General features: G+C 38.0%; 1 protein-coding gene across 2 annotated transcripts in view; it reads right to left on the minus strand.

Moving 5' to 3' along the window:
- LOC138193262 (solute carrier family 12 member 5-like) overlaps positions 1-13,789 on the minus strand; it is a 44,775-nt gene extending 30,986 nt beyond the window's left edge. For both annotated transcript variants that reach the window (XM_069141189.1, XM_069141188.1), the window contains exon 1: positions 13,649-13,789. In XM_069141189.1, coding sequence (XP_068997290.1) covers positions 13,649-13,703 — 55 coding nt within the window. In that variant the 5' untranslated portion in view covers positions 13,704-13,789. The remainder of the gene's footprint in view (positions 1-13,648) is intronic.
- Between the last annotated feature and the right edge of the window lie 831 nt (positions 13,790-14,620).

Consider the following 14,620-nt stretch of genomic DNA (forward strand, 5'->3'; position numbering starts at 1 on the left):
AAGACAAACATATGCACATAAACTTCCATCAACATGTTGTCAGATCTTATAATGATGCTCAAAGCAGAAAAGAAAGGAAAGGTCACAGATGATTCAAACCAGCCTGATTTCCAGATGTGAAGCCTTCTATTGTTTAACAAAACAATGTTGGTGCCTGTGAAATTTATTTACACTTCTTCTGCTTGTGAAATTAATTTACACTTCTGCTGCTCCAACACGTTCAGTCGTGTTTGCCAAAGCATGCACTTACAGAAGAAAACTAGAATTCCCTCTACAATTCAGCAGCTAATGAGACCACCCTGTTCCTGGGTTTGCTGACATGTTTGTTAAAGCAGCAGAGGCTTGGATATGGAGAAATGATACACAGACCCAGTCTGTTATAGTGTGCAGTCCATATGGCAAAACTAAACAAAAGCATATTTCTTAGTTGACGTTTTATGACACGTTAGTACCCTGACCGCTCTGTCTGCCCAATCCACTGCCACTGTGCGCACCTAGTGGAGAAAGATGCAGTGTTCTTTTCTGTCTCTTTTAATTTTGTATGTGATCAATGACATAACACGAAAAAAGACTACTGATGGGTCACCTTTTTTGTAAATCTCAAGGCAAAAGATACAAATTTTAATCAATCAATCAATCAATCAATGAAAAGAATTTAGCAAAAAGTGCTTTGTAGTTAAAGTATTAAAAATAACCCCCTATCCACAGACAAAACAAGAAATGACTATGTTATAATACCTATCACACATCTGTCATATGGAAACACCAGTGGCAGGATTAAAAGTTAAATAAAATACTAAAATAAAGTGTAAGGATATGCTGACCAGTAAAACCAAGTCAACTTAAATAGAGAATTAGATAAAGTTAAAAAATTCATTAAATTCAATTAAAACTTAAAATAAAATAACAACATTTAGTAAAAGGCTATACCAAGAAGAAAAAGCTAATAAAATGTACAAATTGACAATTTAATAAAAAAAACTAACTTAAAAGTTTAATACAACAATAAAATATATACCAAGAGGTAAAACCAGTTAAAATGTATGAATAGCTAAAAAAAAAAATTACAAAAAATAGATAGATAAAATGAATTAAATTCTATTAAAAGGCAAACTAAAAAGGGGAAAGCTTAGAAAAAAAAAAAATGAAAAAAGAGGAAACCGCTGGCTGCGTCCAAAGGGAATAAAATTCCCCTACCAGCACCTCTAAAGCTCATGGATTAACATATAGGGTACTTCATTTGTTTACGCCTTACATACCACTGAAGTGTAAAACCAACTTGTCTGAACTAAACAAGCAACCTCCTGGCTACAGATGATTGTTAGGTAGCTGCTGGCAGTAATGCTTCCAGTCTGATCAAACTGAAAACAAAACTTTTCTTTAGTTAATGATGAGTTCAGTCCTCATATACTGTATGTACAGTTTGGGAAACCACAACTACTTGCTGTGGTTATGGAAATCTTCATGGTTGAAAGAAACCCTTTGTGCACTTAGGGTGTTGAAAGTTTGTACACATCCATCAACTTGACCATCTCAATACCAACCCCTTTCCTCACGCGAACACAGTTGAGACCTTTGAACAAACCACCGACATAAGTCAGTCTTATGGGTGCGTTTGTTTATCCCAACACAGGTCTTTGAGCCCCGAAGTCAACATGTCAAACAGATTAGTGTTTCTCCCTTGGAGCTTTAGCTGGTAATAAAGCTGAGCGGGGCACAGACTCAGGCCAGGAAGTAACATCAGCTGCATGTTTTAGCTGGACTGAACTGTATTAGTTATTTGCAACACCAAAAGATTCCCTAAAACCACAAACATTACGCACCTTACTGATTATCTTTTTAAAAGGTATCAGTTTAATATTGTCTTTTGATGCACATAAGAAGGATTAGAGATTCTACATAAAAAGTTATGGGTAATTCCAGTGAGCTCGATCATCATCTTTTGTTTTTGGGAAAAAAAAAAAGCACCAATCCTAACGCTTTTTAGGCCTTAGCAGTTTTGTTGCAGTCATCCGTCAGATGTGAAACCAAGAAATAAAAACTGGGTGCTGTGTTTGTTGGATATCACTTCACTTCAGAATGAACACAGAGATGTTCAAAGTGTGAGTTTTACACAGCAACACTGAGAAGACAAAGGTGAGAAAATGATGTATAGGCAGGTAGAAAAAAAAAAAAAGCATGCACATCAGACCTCTAAACTTCTGGAGCAGTGGAGCAAGCTCTGAAGATAATTTTCCTATAATAAATGTCCTCTCAGGTTACTTGATACAGAAAAAAGAAAAAGGCAAAAGTTAAACCAGAGAAGACTTTATAATGATTCATCGGCACACACAGCTACAGTTTATTCTCCTCAACATCAAACGATTAATCCACAAAGAAAAGGGATGCTCACCATCCACAAGGTAAATTTTCCTCACCTTGTTATCACTTATTCTTTCTCCCTAACCTTTTTTTCTGTGGTTTTGCATGTGTGGATGTGCACACAGTGAACAGCTACAGATAAAGGCAGAGAGGAAATCTAGCACAGTGTGATTTAAAGAAAAGACCTCTGAATAAGCATGTACACTATAGAACTGAGTTGGGAAAGTGACCAAGAAAAAGTATGTGGCAAAAAGGATGATCAAAGAAAAGAAAGACAGACAAGTATTTGCCATCAAATAACATCACAGATGCAGGTAGTCTCTTAACAGTTCGGCTTTGTTTTGACATAAAGTTAGATTTAAAGTATCAGAATGAGTTAGTTCTTAAGCTTGCACAAAAATGCATTTCGTTAATGTGTTCTAAAATAGTGCCCACTGTGTTTAACTGAGGCAACTATGAAGGGTAATGCTGCTAAACTGCAGTGTAACAGCAGCACAATAGAACAAACTCCTCATGTTAGCAAACTGACTCAATAATGCAGGTACAAAGCAATTTATATATACAATTTCTTGACATCAGTGATTTTAAGCTACCAGAACAAGTGGGTGTTCCTTTATTTTTCCTCTGTTAAAGCCTTTTATTTTCGACAAAGGACGTGTATTATTTCCTTTTTCAGAAGTTATGTAGTTTATTTTCACTCAAGTTTCAACACCATAAAGAGTGGACAGTCCAGATACAGTTACAGATGCAGTCCCGGATCCTTCTGATAAGTGAAGACAATGGGGAAGTGCCTTGAAGTGTAATACCACTATGGGCCACTAGGGGCGGACTACAAAAAAAAAAAAAAAAAAAAAAAAAAACCCTCTGGCCCTAATAGACTCCAATTAAACCTTTTCATGAATATGAAGTCAATGAATTTTCTCAACAAGTCATTGTGGTGTCATTATCTAAATACACTACTTTACATCAGCTTTCTTGTGGTGCTTCTGAAAATAATTCAATCATTAATTAGATATTAGGATTAAAAAGAAAAGCTATGTTTGCGGGCGTGCCTGCTTAAATTGACAACGACAGTGCATTGCCTGGGGTGCAGTTGAGTGGTCAGTATAGCTGAGTGTTTCCTGGGGTCGTTAAAAAAGTTCAGAGACTGCTCCTGTTGAGTGTGAATTTTAAGTAGCACTGTGATGTGCATGTAGCAGAGTGAAGTTATAACCCTCGTGAGCAAGTATTCCAAGTTTCATCGCTGGATCATCATCTGCACCTGAGTTACACATTTTAGTGAGCGCTAGTCACAGTGATTTTTCTCATGGACATGAAATGCTTGATATGCTTCAGAAAACCTACAACAATTAATCAATGAGCCTGTCGAAGTGTTTTGAGTGATATTTGTGCTTCAAGAGGTGTAAACGTCACTGTACAAGACCAAAAAAAGGTGCATCAGGTCAGGGGCGAAACTGGAAGGGTTTTCTTTGACATTCATGGTTATATACCATGAATTTGTTACCAGAGTCAGACTGTCAACACCGAGCTCTACTGTTCTGAGGCATCTGAGGGAAAATATTAAGTGGAAAGAACCTGAAATGGCACCTAAGTTCTCCAACATGAAAACATCCCCGTCCACATCGCATCAAAAACACAAAAACACAATTTTAGCCCCCCCCCCCCCCCCCCCCACCTTGTATTCACAGACAGACTGGAAACTATGGGGCTTATATCCATGTCATGATGAGCGATTATTATATTGGCAATAAATTACAATAACAATAAGATGTAGAAAAGGACAAAAATTTGCAAACAAGTGATTATTTTAAAATATTCAGTAGCCTAGTTACAAGTAGTTTTTTCTTATTTTCAACATTTGATGGCATTTGATGACACCTTAATCTCCTGTAAAACAGAAAGTACACAGTCTGCCAAGGTAATTTAGTTTCTCTGAAACGGTCAAATTATGACTACCACACTTATATTCTTTGATAAAATCTATCATGACAGTTGGCGTGAGGAGAAAAAGCGATGGTTTCAGTTTTCTCTACAGACTGGACTGCTGTGAGCGAGCTTCGGGAGGGAAAGTGATAAGGAAGAAAGGATTAGACTGCACTGTACTTCATAATCTCCAATCTAAGATGACTTGGTGGGAGAGATGTTGTAGCTCAGTGGGAGGATTAGAGGAGAGCTCTGTGACTATTCCCCCCTCTCTTTTTGCAGTTCAGCTGCTCTGTTTCTTGACCTCATGGTGCCGGCCTCTGCAGTGTGATCACGGTCTTAGTAAAGGTCAAAGGCTCAGTGAGTCACTTCAAACTGCCTTATGGTAGAAAGAGGGTGTCAGAACAGAAGAGCATGAGTTCCATGTCTGAATGTGAGACTGTCGTAATAGCAATAGGAGAGAATTTATTGTCTGTCAAAACTCTTAAAATGTTGTTTTTACATTTTCCTGAAAATGACCACTTGCTGTCATTCAGAAGTGGGGGAATGCAAGTATGGTTCACAGAGTTTAAGACCATGGGTGATCTTTCTTTACTCATAGAGATGCTATAAGCAACGGTGGTAAAGTATAAAGATTCTTAAGCACAAGTTCCAACAGATTAATGTAATTAATGACACCTTGTAATTCATTACAAGTAAAAGTTCTGCATTTAAAATTCTACTTGAAGAAAAGTGGGATTATCACCAAAAATAAAAGGGTACCCATGAATGATGATGATGATGATGATGATTATTTAGGTTGTAACTGCGTTGATAATACTGATGCATCAATTCAAGAGGAGCATTTTACGGTTGTAGCTTGTTTTAGGTGGACACAGTTTTAACTTCTTCATATTTGAGCCTTTCTCTAATATTTAACTTTTTTTGAAATGCTGTTCAATTTGACTTTGGGCCTCGAGCAAAATTCGAAATAATATTTATTCTAAATATATTTGGTTGCATGCTATTACTGGCTCTAATAAATATTTTATCAGTTAATGTTATGAGTAGGCATGTAATGTGAAAGTAGCTGTATGGAGCGTTTTACTTATTTAAACACATTGTTTTTGAGTTACTTTTTGGGCCACAGTTGTCACTTTTGTTTGCAGACAGAGCAGGAAGCCGCTTAAAATAGTCTGTTTTGAAGCAGTTTATTAAGTCAGCTGAGGATACATCAGTGAAATTACAGGCAAGCAGCAACAATAAAATCCTTTACATGGCATTAAGAGTGCAGCTTTGCATAATACAGCACTCCTCTGCAATGAGATAATGCCTGATGTAGAATTGCACGACTGTTCATGTCCACTACCACTCTAAAAGAAGAATGAAACACAAAATGCATAGTCAGCCTGTCTCATTAACATGCACTACATTTCTGTGGACTACTCAAGTAAATAAATGATATTTGTATTTCCTGTTTGATGTAATTAACATGATGCATGTCAGAGTAAGAAAATTGTATAAGGTAGCGCTCATTCTTCTGTAGAAATGATAAACATGTCAAGGCTTTCAATAGATGCTGTTCCCCTGATGCATTTCTTGGTTATTGCTTGTTACTTTGCAATAACAAAAAGTATACTTTTGCTTCTGATATTTCAATATGAATAACCAATGATAATGTGATAATACAGCAAAGCAACTGCATCTGTTGTGTCCCTGGTGCAGACAATAAAGTGCCATCTACATCATCTGCTTAGGCTGTGCATTGATACAAAATGTGTCAGGTGACCCTTCTCTCTTTCAGTGAAATTACCACAGCCCACTGAGATGGAGTTAATCTGCTTGCCAGATGTTGTTAGCTCATCCACCGGTGTTTGAATCCAAATCAATTTGTCTGATTGCCCATAGGTTAATGCAGAATGTCCACCATTGTTATTATAGTGAGATCAGAGGTTGCATACTGTATGTATCAGATTTCATTTGATGGAATAGTTCTGCAGTTTGGGAAAATTATCTATTTGCTTACACATTGTATGTAAATGCATAAAAACATTAGTGTGAAAAGGTGTCGAGGCAAGAATTCATCCAACACATTACCACCATAAAAGCACAGCTCGGATTAGTCATAAAAACATAGCATGTTAACTGCTTGAGGGGGATTTGGTTGCCTTTGCCAGAACAAGGCTAGCTTGAGTCTTTGTGCTGAGTTTAACTAGAAACATATTTACAAACACGAGATTTGTATCAATCTTCTTATTAATTTACTGGAATAGAACAAGTAGGAGTATTTCCAAAAATGTTTAAAGGGACACCATGATAATCTAAAGATATGCTTGTTCATCCGCTTAAAGGCGTTCACACATATGCAGCTACACAGATTCAAAAAGCTAACAAGGCCTCTGTTCATTGAGAATAAGTCCAGCCTTTGCAGCACTGCACCCTCGCTGAGCTCAAAAGACTCAAAGAGCACCCAGCTTTACTACAGAGGGAAGTTGAGGAAAGCTTGACTTAATGCAAATGTCATCTGCCGCAGCGCAATCTACAACCAAAAGCCAGTCTTGCCTGGAAATTACTTTCAGGGCGGATACAGGACCAAAATCCAACTTGAAAGCTCCTTGTGCTATCAGAATGATTTCAACAAGTATCGTTGGTTAAAAAGCCCACAAACAATGCTGTTTTTGTGTACTTAGGAAACAAACTAGACAACATGAAATGAATTATAGTGTTAAACTTTACCGTTAAAGCTTTAACACTATATCCAAAGTACATCTGAAGGTCCCTGGAAAATTGGTCCCCAGTGAGTTCTGTTTTGAAAAACCTTTGACTTGATGAACACAAATAACTTTACCAAACTTCACAGTTATCCATTCAATAATTGTTAAGTAACAATGAAAAATGTTGACCCACTTGTGGCATTACAGGTATAGTCAGAAGATCATCCAAGTCATTACAATTCATCTTTTCGGTGCCTCAAATATATGAAGGAAATTCCATGAGATAGAAATTCAGGGCATGGCCAAGAGCAGTATTATTATCTGTGGAACATGTCAGCACATTATTTTATTGCAGTCCATCTAATCATTGTTGAGATTTTCTGGGACGAAAGGGGTAGGCAGACGGACCATCCTTCATTAGAATAGGCCTGAAAAAAAAAATCCTAAATCTAATTCCCTGGAGCAAAACCCAAGATTAGTGGACAGTCTGAAAACGTACACAATTTGGTGAAACAGAAACATTATTTTTTTTTTCTGCTTTAATTTCACAACCCTTCAGATTATCTTGTGACATTAGACAGGGCCCCGACTTCCCAGGTTTGAAAATACTGCTTCCCATTGTGCAGGTCACTCTTATGAGTCACTGCACGTTATTGAAAATAATCACTTCCAGCAGGATTGTTTTACCTTAATTGTTTCTCAGTCAGCAAAGTCGCTGATGACCTGGTCGCTGATCAAGTAAATGATTAACACCTAACACAACAAAGCAACAACAAATCAGTTAAATCTACTTAAAGGAGTACATTTTGAAAAACTATTTGCTGTCAGAGCAAGATGATAATACTTTTTAAATGTGTTTGATTGTTTCACATTTGATAGCTAACAGGGTCTGTATGTGTAAACTAACAGCACATTTCTCCTGCTGCTGGCTGTTTGCAGATGACAAGCACAGGCAAAATAATGTTCCCTTTGTCTAGAGTGTTTTGTGTTAATACTGTCACTGTATGTTGTGTTTGTGTGTGTTCATGTACAGTGCTTCCAGCCAAGGTTTAATCATTCAGTCTAAACAACCCCAAGAGGGCAATTCCAGACCATCTTCCCCCAGAGCTCAACAAGGACAAGGACAAGGACACATACGACAAGCAGTCCTGTTATTGCCTGTGTGAGCAAGCCTTTAAAATAAATAGCAGTGCATCCAAACATCTAAAATCCATAATTAACAAGACCTGACGAAAGCCCTCAGCGCTGAACGCACACTAAAAATGTGTCAAATGACTGGGAATATTTTAACGAACGATTTTTTTTCTGTTTGTCTGAAAATAATTTTAGGAATAAGGATAACTAAACAACATTGTTCAGGGGCTTGTTATCTTGATGCTTTTTGTCCAAAGCTAAAATACTGTTGGTTTATTTTGCTGTGCTCTGGCTTATTCTTTCAACAGTATAATTTTTTTCATCTATCAGCTCCTGTTTTATAATAAAATCCTAACCTTTGATCCTGCCTTACTCACACATGCTGTTGTTACATGCTTTTACATAAATGCTGCCCAAATTTTGACATTGACGTGACCTTTGTTTATCTCCAGCGCCAGCTGCTCCACATACAAATAATATGTTGGTGACTACAGCTCCATTATAAACCCAGCTGTAACCGTAAGGTAGAGTGAACTGCCATTTCCAATATTTTACTGTATTTCTGTATTTGATTGGTTTGAAAGTCTCATGATGCACTCAACAAAGTTCTTAAAATCAGCTTCACTAATATGTTATTTGCATAACATCAATATTCAATTATCTATCCAGTAATCTTATAAGTTTCCAGTAAACTAAAACTATCATTTCAGATGGAGCCATTATGAGTATTGATACTTAAGGTGCATTTTGTTTGTAATACTAAGATTTGATTATTTATGTGACAATTTTTAACTTAATGAAGTACTTTTTTACTTTTACAGACAGACCTAATAGTGGGGTTGACACATTTGATAGGGAACAGAATTGAAAAGCAATTTACAACCAAAGTCCATTGAAAAAAGCCTTTTTTTTTTTTTTTTTTAATGAAACACAAAATGCACTAAAATATTTTTACTAGCAAACCTGCCCAAAGATTAAATCATCAATATATGATTCCACTTTTTACATCACTATCTCGCCTGTCGAGCTTATTGATTAGAATTCACCCATTTTGATTGTCAAGTGTGCAGCCTCCAGGGATCTCATCAGTCCCTCATCTTGCCTTCTTTGTTAAAAAAGCTCACTATAATGAGATCTCTGTACAAGTGTGACAGTCATTAGAAACTCTTGTGCTCTGTACATTGCGTGATCACACTACAGCATGATGGTAATTGCACCCTTGTTGCCACCTCATTATTCACCCCTTTGGTGTGATGGTGTAGCTACATCATGACCTTTAAAAGCAAAAGGTCAATGTTCCTCTGCTGCATGTTTGATACACCCAAGAAGTTAAAATTTCTTTGCAGGATTAGTGTCATCGTCTTGAAAATATATGTGTAATTTGGGTCTTAGCAGCTTTAAGGGGTTGATCAAAATTTGATTATTTAAAAAAAAAAAGTATTTTCCTTATCAACAAATATCAAAGTGAAGTTATATGCAAAGGTGTGATTTTGCTTTTAAAAACTAAAGACTGAATAAATGAGCATTAAATCATGTCTTTGCCCAATTCATTTGAAATATATCACTGCAAAGCAAGGAAAATGATCAACAAGTGGCACAGATGTTACACAACTGACACTTTGGCTGCCCCAGTGAAATCAGCAAAAGATCAGCTCATCGGATGCAAAAAGAAGTCTCCAAAATCCTCAAAATTTGAATTCAGGATCTGCAGGTAACTGTTACACCAGTTGGTGACAACATGCATGAGTCTACAATCAGAGAGAGATAAAAAAAAAAAGAATTGACCTGCATGCCAGGAAAAAGCATTTGCCATCCAAAAAGAACATTTGAGAAAAACTACATTCTGCCAATAAACTTATCAGCAAATATCAGCTTCAACTATAAATTCGCTTTCATCATTGAAGCATTTGTTCCAAAGTTAAAGTTGAGCTAGAGGGGGATCTTTTAACAGATAATAAACTTTAATGCATTATCAAATCCACCAGAGTATTGCATGTTATGATTAAGCAATGAAAAAGCGAGGTTGCCTTACAAAAAAAAAATGTAATTTATTCAATAAAACACCAAAACAAACAAAATGTGAATGTTTTTACCATTTGTGACTCATTATATTAGTGATCATTTTCAGGCACATTCACCCCAAAACACATTTTGAGTTCCATATACTGTTGGAAAGAGGTTCTTAGCTTTCTAAAGACACCACAATATTGTCTTTGTACTCCAAATAGTAAGACACATCATATTATAATGATTGTCGCTGAACTGTGATTTTGAGAAAAAGGCCTCCAAAGAAAGTGTCCCAGTTCACTGCTAATTGGTGCCTTTACATGCCAGCATTTCTAGTCTAACCACCTCATTTGATTTTTTTTTTTCAGTTCTTTTTTTCTTGTTCAGTGAGAGAAATCTAGTCTCTGTTGGGCTTTCACAAGTGCATCAAAGTCAGGTTGAATGTCTGAGGTGGAGATGCTAAGCACAGCTGCCAGATGATCATCAGTGAGAGAGGATCTATACCTGGATTTTGTAAACTTCATCACTGAGACACATATGTAGGTAGAGCCAAAGAGAACCAACATCATTGACCGCAGTGCTGCCCAGCTCCTCCGTTAATCTTGAAGTCCTTTATCCCACGAGTAACCGGGCTGTGTCACGGACATCGCAGCTCTCGTCCAAAGCCAAGGAGGGAAAAAGTCAAAACGTACCACTTCACGTTGCAGCTGAAGCTCCAGATTCGCCGCCATGTCCTCGATCCTTCTTGTCTCGGTTCGCCTGGATAGCGGGACTTGCTCAAATGCTTCTTTTGTTTTTTTTTCAGGGCATATTAGTGCTGCAGAGTCCACCAAGAACTCTTTGACAAACTCCCCCTCCGAGAATGGCTTTACTGTTTTTAGCGATTTTGTGGGATATCACAAAGCTGGTCTTGGTTGGTCATCCCTGGCTGTGTGAAGCTTGGTAAAAAAAAAAAAAAAAAAAAAAGGCCTTGCTGCTTTTGTAGCTTAGCCAGCAAAGCTTCCGATGCCGCCGTCTTTTCAGCGTCAGTCAAGTTTTTGTATTTCTCCGCGTGTTTCGTCTCGTAATGTCGACTCAGATTGTAATCCTTAAACACGGCGATCTGCTCTCCGCAAACTAAACACACGGCTTTACCTCCGACTTCAGTAAATAAATAATTAGCAGTCCATTTTTTTTGTTAAAAACCCTGCAGGCGTCTACCTTTCTTTTTTTTTTTTTTTTTTTTTAGCACGAGTGGACATTTTTGAGGGCTAAAGTCGTCTCGTGAGTTGACTGCTCGTACACTTGATTCAATCATGCGCACGTGTTTGATTTACGTTTTGCGTCATTACGTGATAAAACACTTCAATTAAAATAAAAGCACTGCAGCTTTAGTCCATGCAAGAGGTAAAATTAGAAAATATGTTTATTTTGTAATTTCCAATCAACCTCACACGGGCCAGTCAGAATCAACCAGAGGGCCACATGTGGCCCGCGGGCCACACAATGCCCAGGTCTGGCCTACACCTATCTGAACAAGCACAAAACATGCTGTTCATTTCGGAATAAGGCTAATGGAGACATAAGGACCACAACTTCCTCACAACTAAAGCCTCACAGCACTGCTCTATACACACATAATGGCATTTGTACACGGTATAGTTCCTTTAAGAAGATGTGAATGTGTCGAAGGAGTTATACAGGTTGATGAATTGCTCTTATAAAAATGAAAAAAGTCATTGTAGACTGAATATATATTCAATATAAAGTAACTGTCCTCGTAATCCAATTTTCTGCCTTAATCCTTTGAAACAACAGGCCTTGAGGGGAATGCCAAGTCAGCCAGTCGGTAGAATGAAAAAGTAAAAAATCTTCCAGTTGCAGAAAAATGTTTCTCTTCAAAATACACATAAGAATTTGCTGTATGTATTGATTCTCATGTTCAAAGAAACAAGTCCAGTAAGGACAAAGACCCCAAGTAAGCCAAAGCCAGTCAAAATCAGTAAACCACTTGAAGTGACCACCCTCATGTCATGTTCAAAATGTACACACACACACACACACACACACACACACACACACACACACACACACACACACACACACGTACGTACACACACACACACACACACACACACACACACAACAACAACAGCTAGCAATGAAGCCACTCTGTCCAATATAATGCATATATTTCTGTTTTTACAAATGCATAAACTGATAAGTACTAAGAACAATATGTGTGTGTGACAGGTGTCAAAGTTTTAAGGAAATAATCAACACACACTGACATAACTCAGGTCCAAATTATCAAAACACAGGTGATGCAGATACGGGCTCAGCATCTCAATGGATTTGGAAAAATTTCAGTGATTTTAAAATGAATTTGCCTTAGTAGTACATAATTTATCCTGCCTTACAACACTGGTGGATTTCCCCTTGTTGGTGTGTACACAGATGCACACACAGATACACACATATAGAGAAAAAACTAAATGCAATTAACAATTACTTTTGTGAGCAGTTAATGTCAAAATAATATAAGAAATTGCAAAGGGTAATGTCTTCAGTTTGCTATTTTTTCTGACCACCAGCAGAAAAAGAGGTTAAAAAAAACAAAAAACAGACAATAATCACATTTGAGTGGTTCAAACTCGAGAATATTTGCCCCATTTTCTTGAAAAATAAGTAAAAGAATAATTATTTTATCTAGTAAGTACATTTTCTCACAATTGATTAAATATTGCACCTCTTGTAACATCTAATTAAAAGCAAATGCAAGGTAAACAGATGTGGTTGAAAAAAGTTGTTCAGCATCTTTAACATATCACAATATATGGATATATACCATCTAAAACATATTTGCATGCATGTTTGGACACACTCAGACTGTATATATACGTGCACACAAACACTCAAAGCCATCCACTGGGACCATTATGAAAGGCAGATATTGCTCCTGGGGAAGATGGTCTTGATGGGGAGAGACATGAATGAGTTTGAGAATGAATGAACGACGCTGTGTCGGGGCTGCACTCAGTCTCCTGGAAACCTTTTTGTAGAACCTTTTGTAAGAATCTACAGGCATCGGATGAACCCCTGGTGGAGCACATTCAAGAGGAAAGAGGAGAACGTCTGAACAGGTTGAGCAGATGGAGGTTGCAACCCCAGGAGGTGTAATGTGCAAGATGCAAGTGAAGGTGCGATACAGCAGACAGATACTTGACAAGAGGATAACCACTTTTTGTTCTAAACATGTGGGAGTTTTGTGCATCAGTCAGAAATTTAAACAAAATGAAACATTTAGTTGGTCGTCTGTTTTTCTCTGTTCTTTTCCACAGAAAAAAAGCAGATTTTATAGGACTAGCTCTGATCTCTGTAAACCCGGAATTGACATAATCTTGTTTCCCTAACTTTCCCTTGCTGACACGTGTGTGCTCGCTCTCAGCACCCACGCTGACACTCACACACACATATGCAAACTGACGCACCCAGGTCCACAAGCACTGCCACACACTCATCAGATGTCTGCGGCAGGTTTCGTCACTCACCCTGACTGTTGGGTCCCCCCTCTCCCTCCTCGCAGTCTGTCATGTTGTTCAGCATCCCCTCTCCTCCTCAGCCTGTGCGCACTGAGTACAGCTCTTGATCTTGTTGCTGAGAAAAAAGCTCTGGGTGGGCAGAAGCCAAAGACAAGATGCGCTTTACTTCTGCGTATCACTGCCTCTTTCCTTTTTCCACTAGTTGATCAGTTAAAAAAAAAAAAAAAAAAAAGAAATCACAGGAGAGAAAGGAAAGCTATATTTTGCACTCTCTTTCACTTGTCTTGTCTGTTGCGTGATTCCCTCTGTGTCTCCTCAGGAGCAGGAGAGAGAGACTGACAGAGGCTGCAGGGGAGAGTTGATGATGGTGCTCGGTGTCATTCACATGCACGCTCTTGGTCTCTGCGTGACACTCACTCCCACCCCCCAGTCAGTTTAAGCCTGATGACTACATTCATCATGTATTCAGAAGGTATTATCCCTCTATCCCCCCCCCCTCCCCATCCCGCCTCATGCACGGTCATCATCATCCATCTCATCATGAGCGAGGGATGGATGGAGAGGGATTGAGACACAGAGGGGATGCACATCAGATAACAAAGTACTGCCTCCTGAGATTAAGCATCTCCTTTGATGTTCTTTTCAGACGGAAGACATGAATCCATTTCATTACTGTGTATTCATTTCTCTTTTGTTATATTCCCCCCACCCTGAATTCCTCTTTTATATTTTCCTGCATGCTCATGGTCCATTATCTGTGGGAGAGCTGCAGGCTGCACTTGTATAACTCTGGGAACTTAAAATGCAAGCCTCTCACACACAGGCTGAACTGTCCGTTAGCAGACTTTTGGTCTCTCAGAAAAGTGCATGGGAGCCACTAGTCTTGTTTTTTTTTTTATTTGAAACTATCTGTATGATATCGCTGCTCAATGAATTTACAGGAAGTAATGCAAACCTTATCACACTTGTGTTTTGTTATTT

This window comes from Embiotoca jacksoni, unplaced genomic scaffold (assembly GCF_022577435.1).
Source record: "Embiotoca jacksoni isolate LCO1_2020_lvr unplaced genomic scaffold, fEmbJac1.0.p SCAF_9, whole genome shotgun sequence".
Taxonomy (NCBI): Eukaryota; Metazoa; Chordata; class Actinopteri; family Embiotocidae; genus Embiotoca; species Embiotoca jacksoni.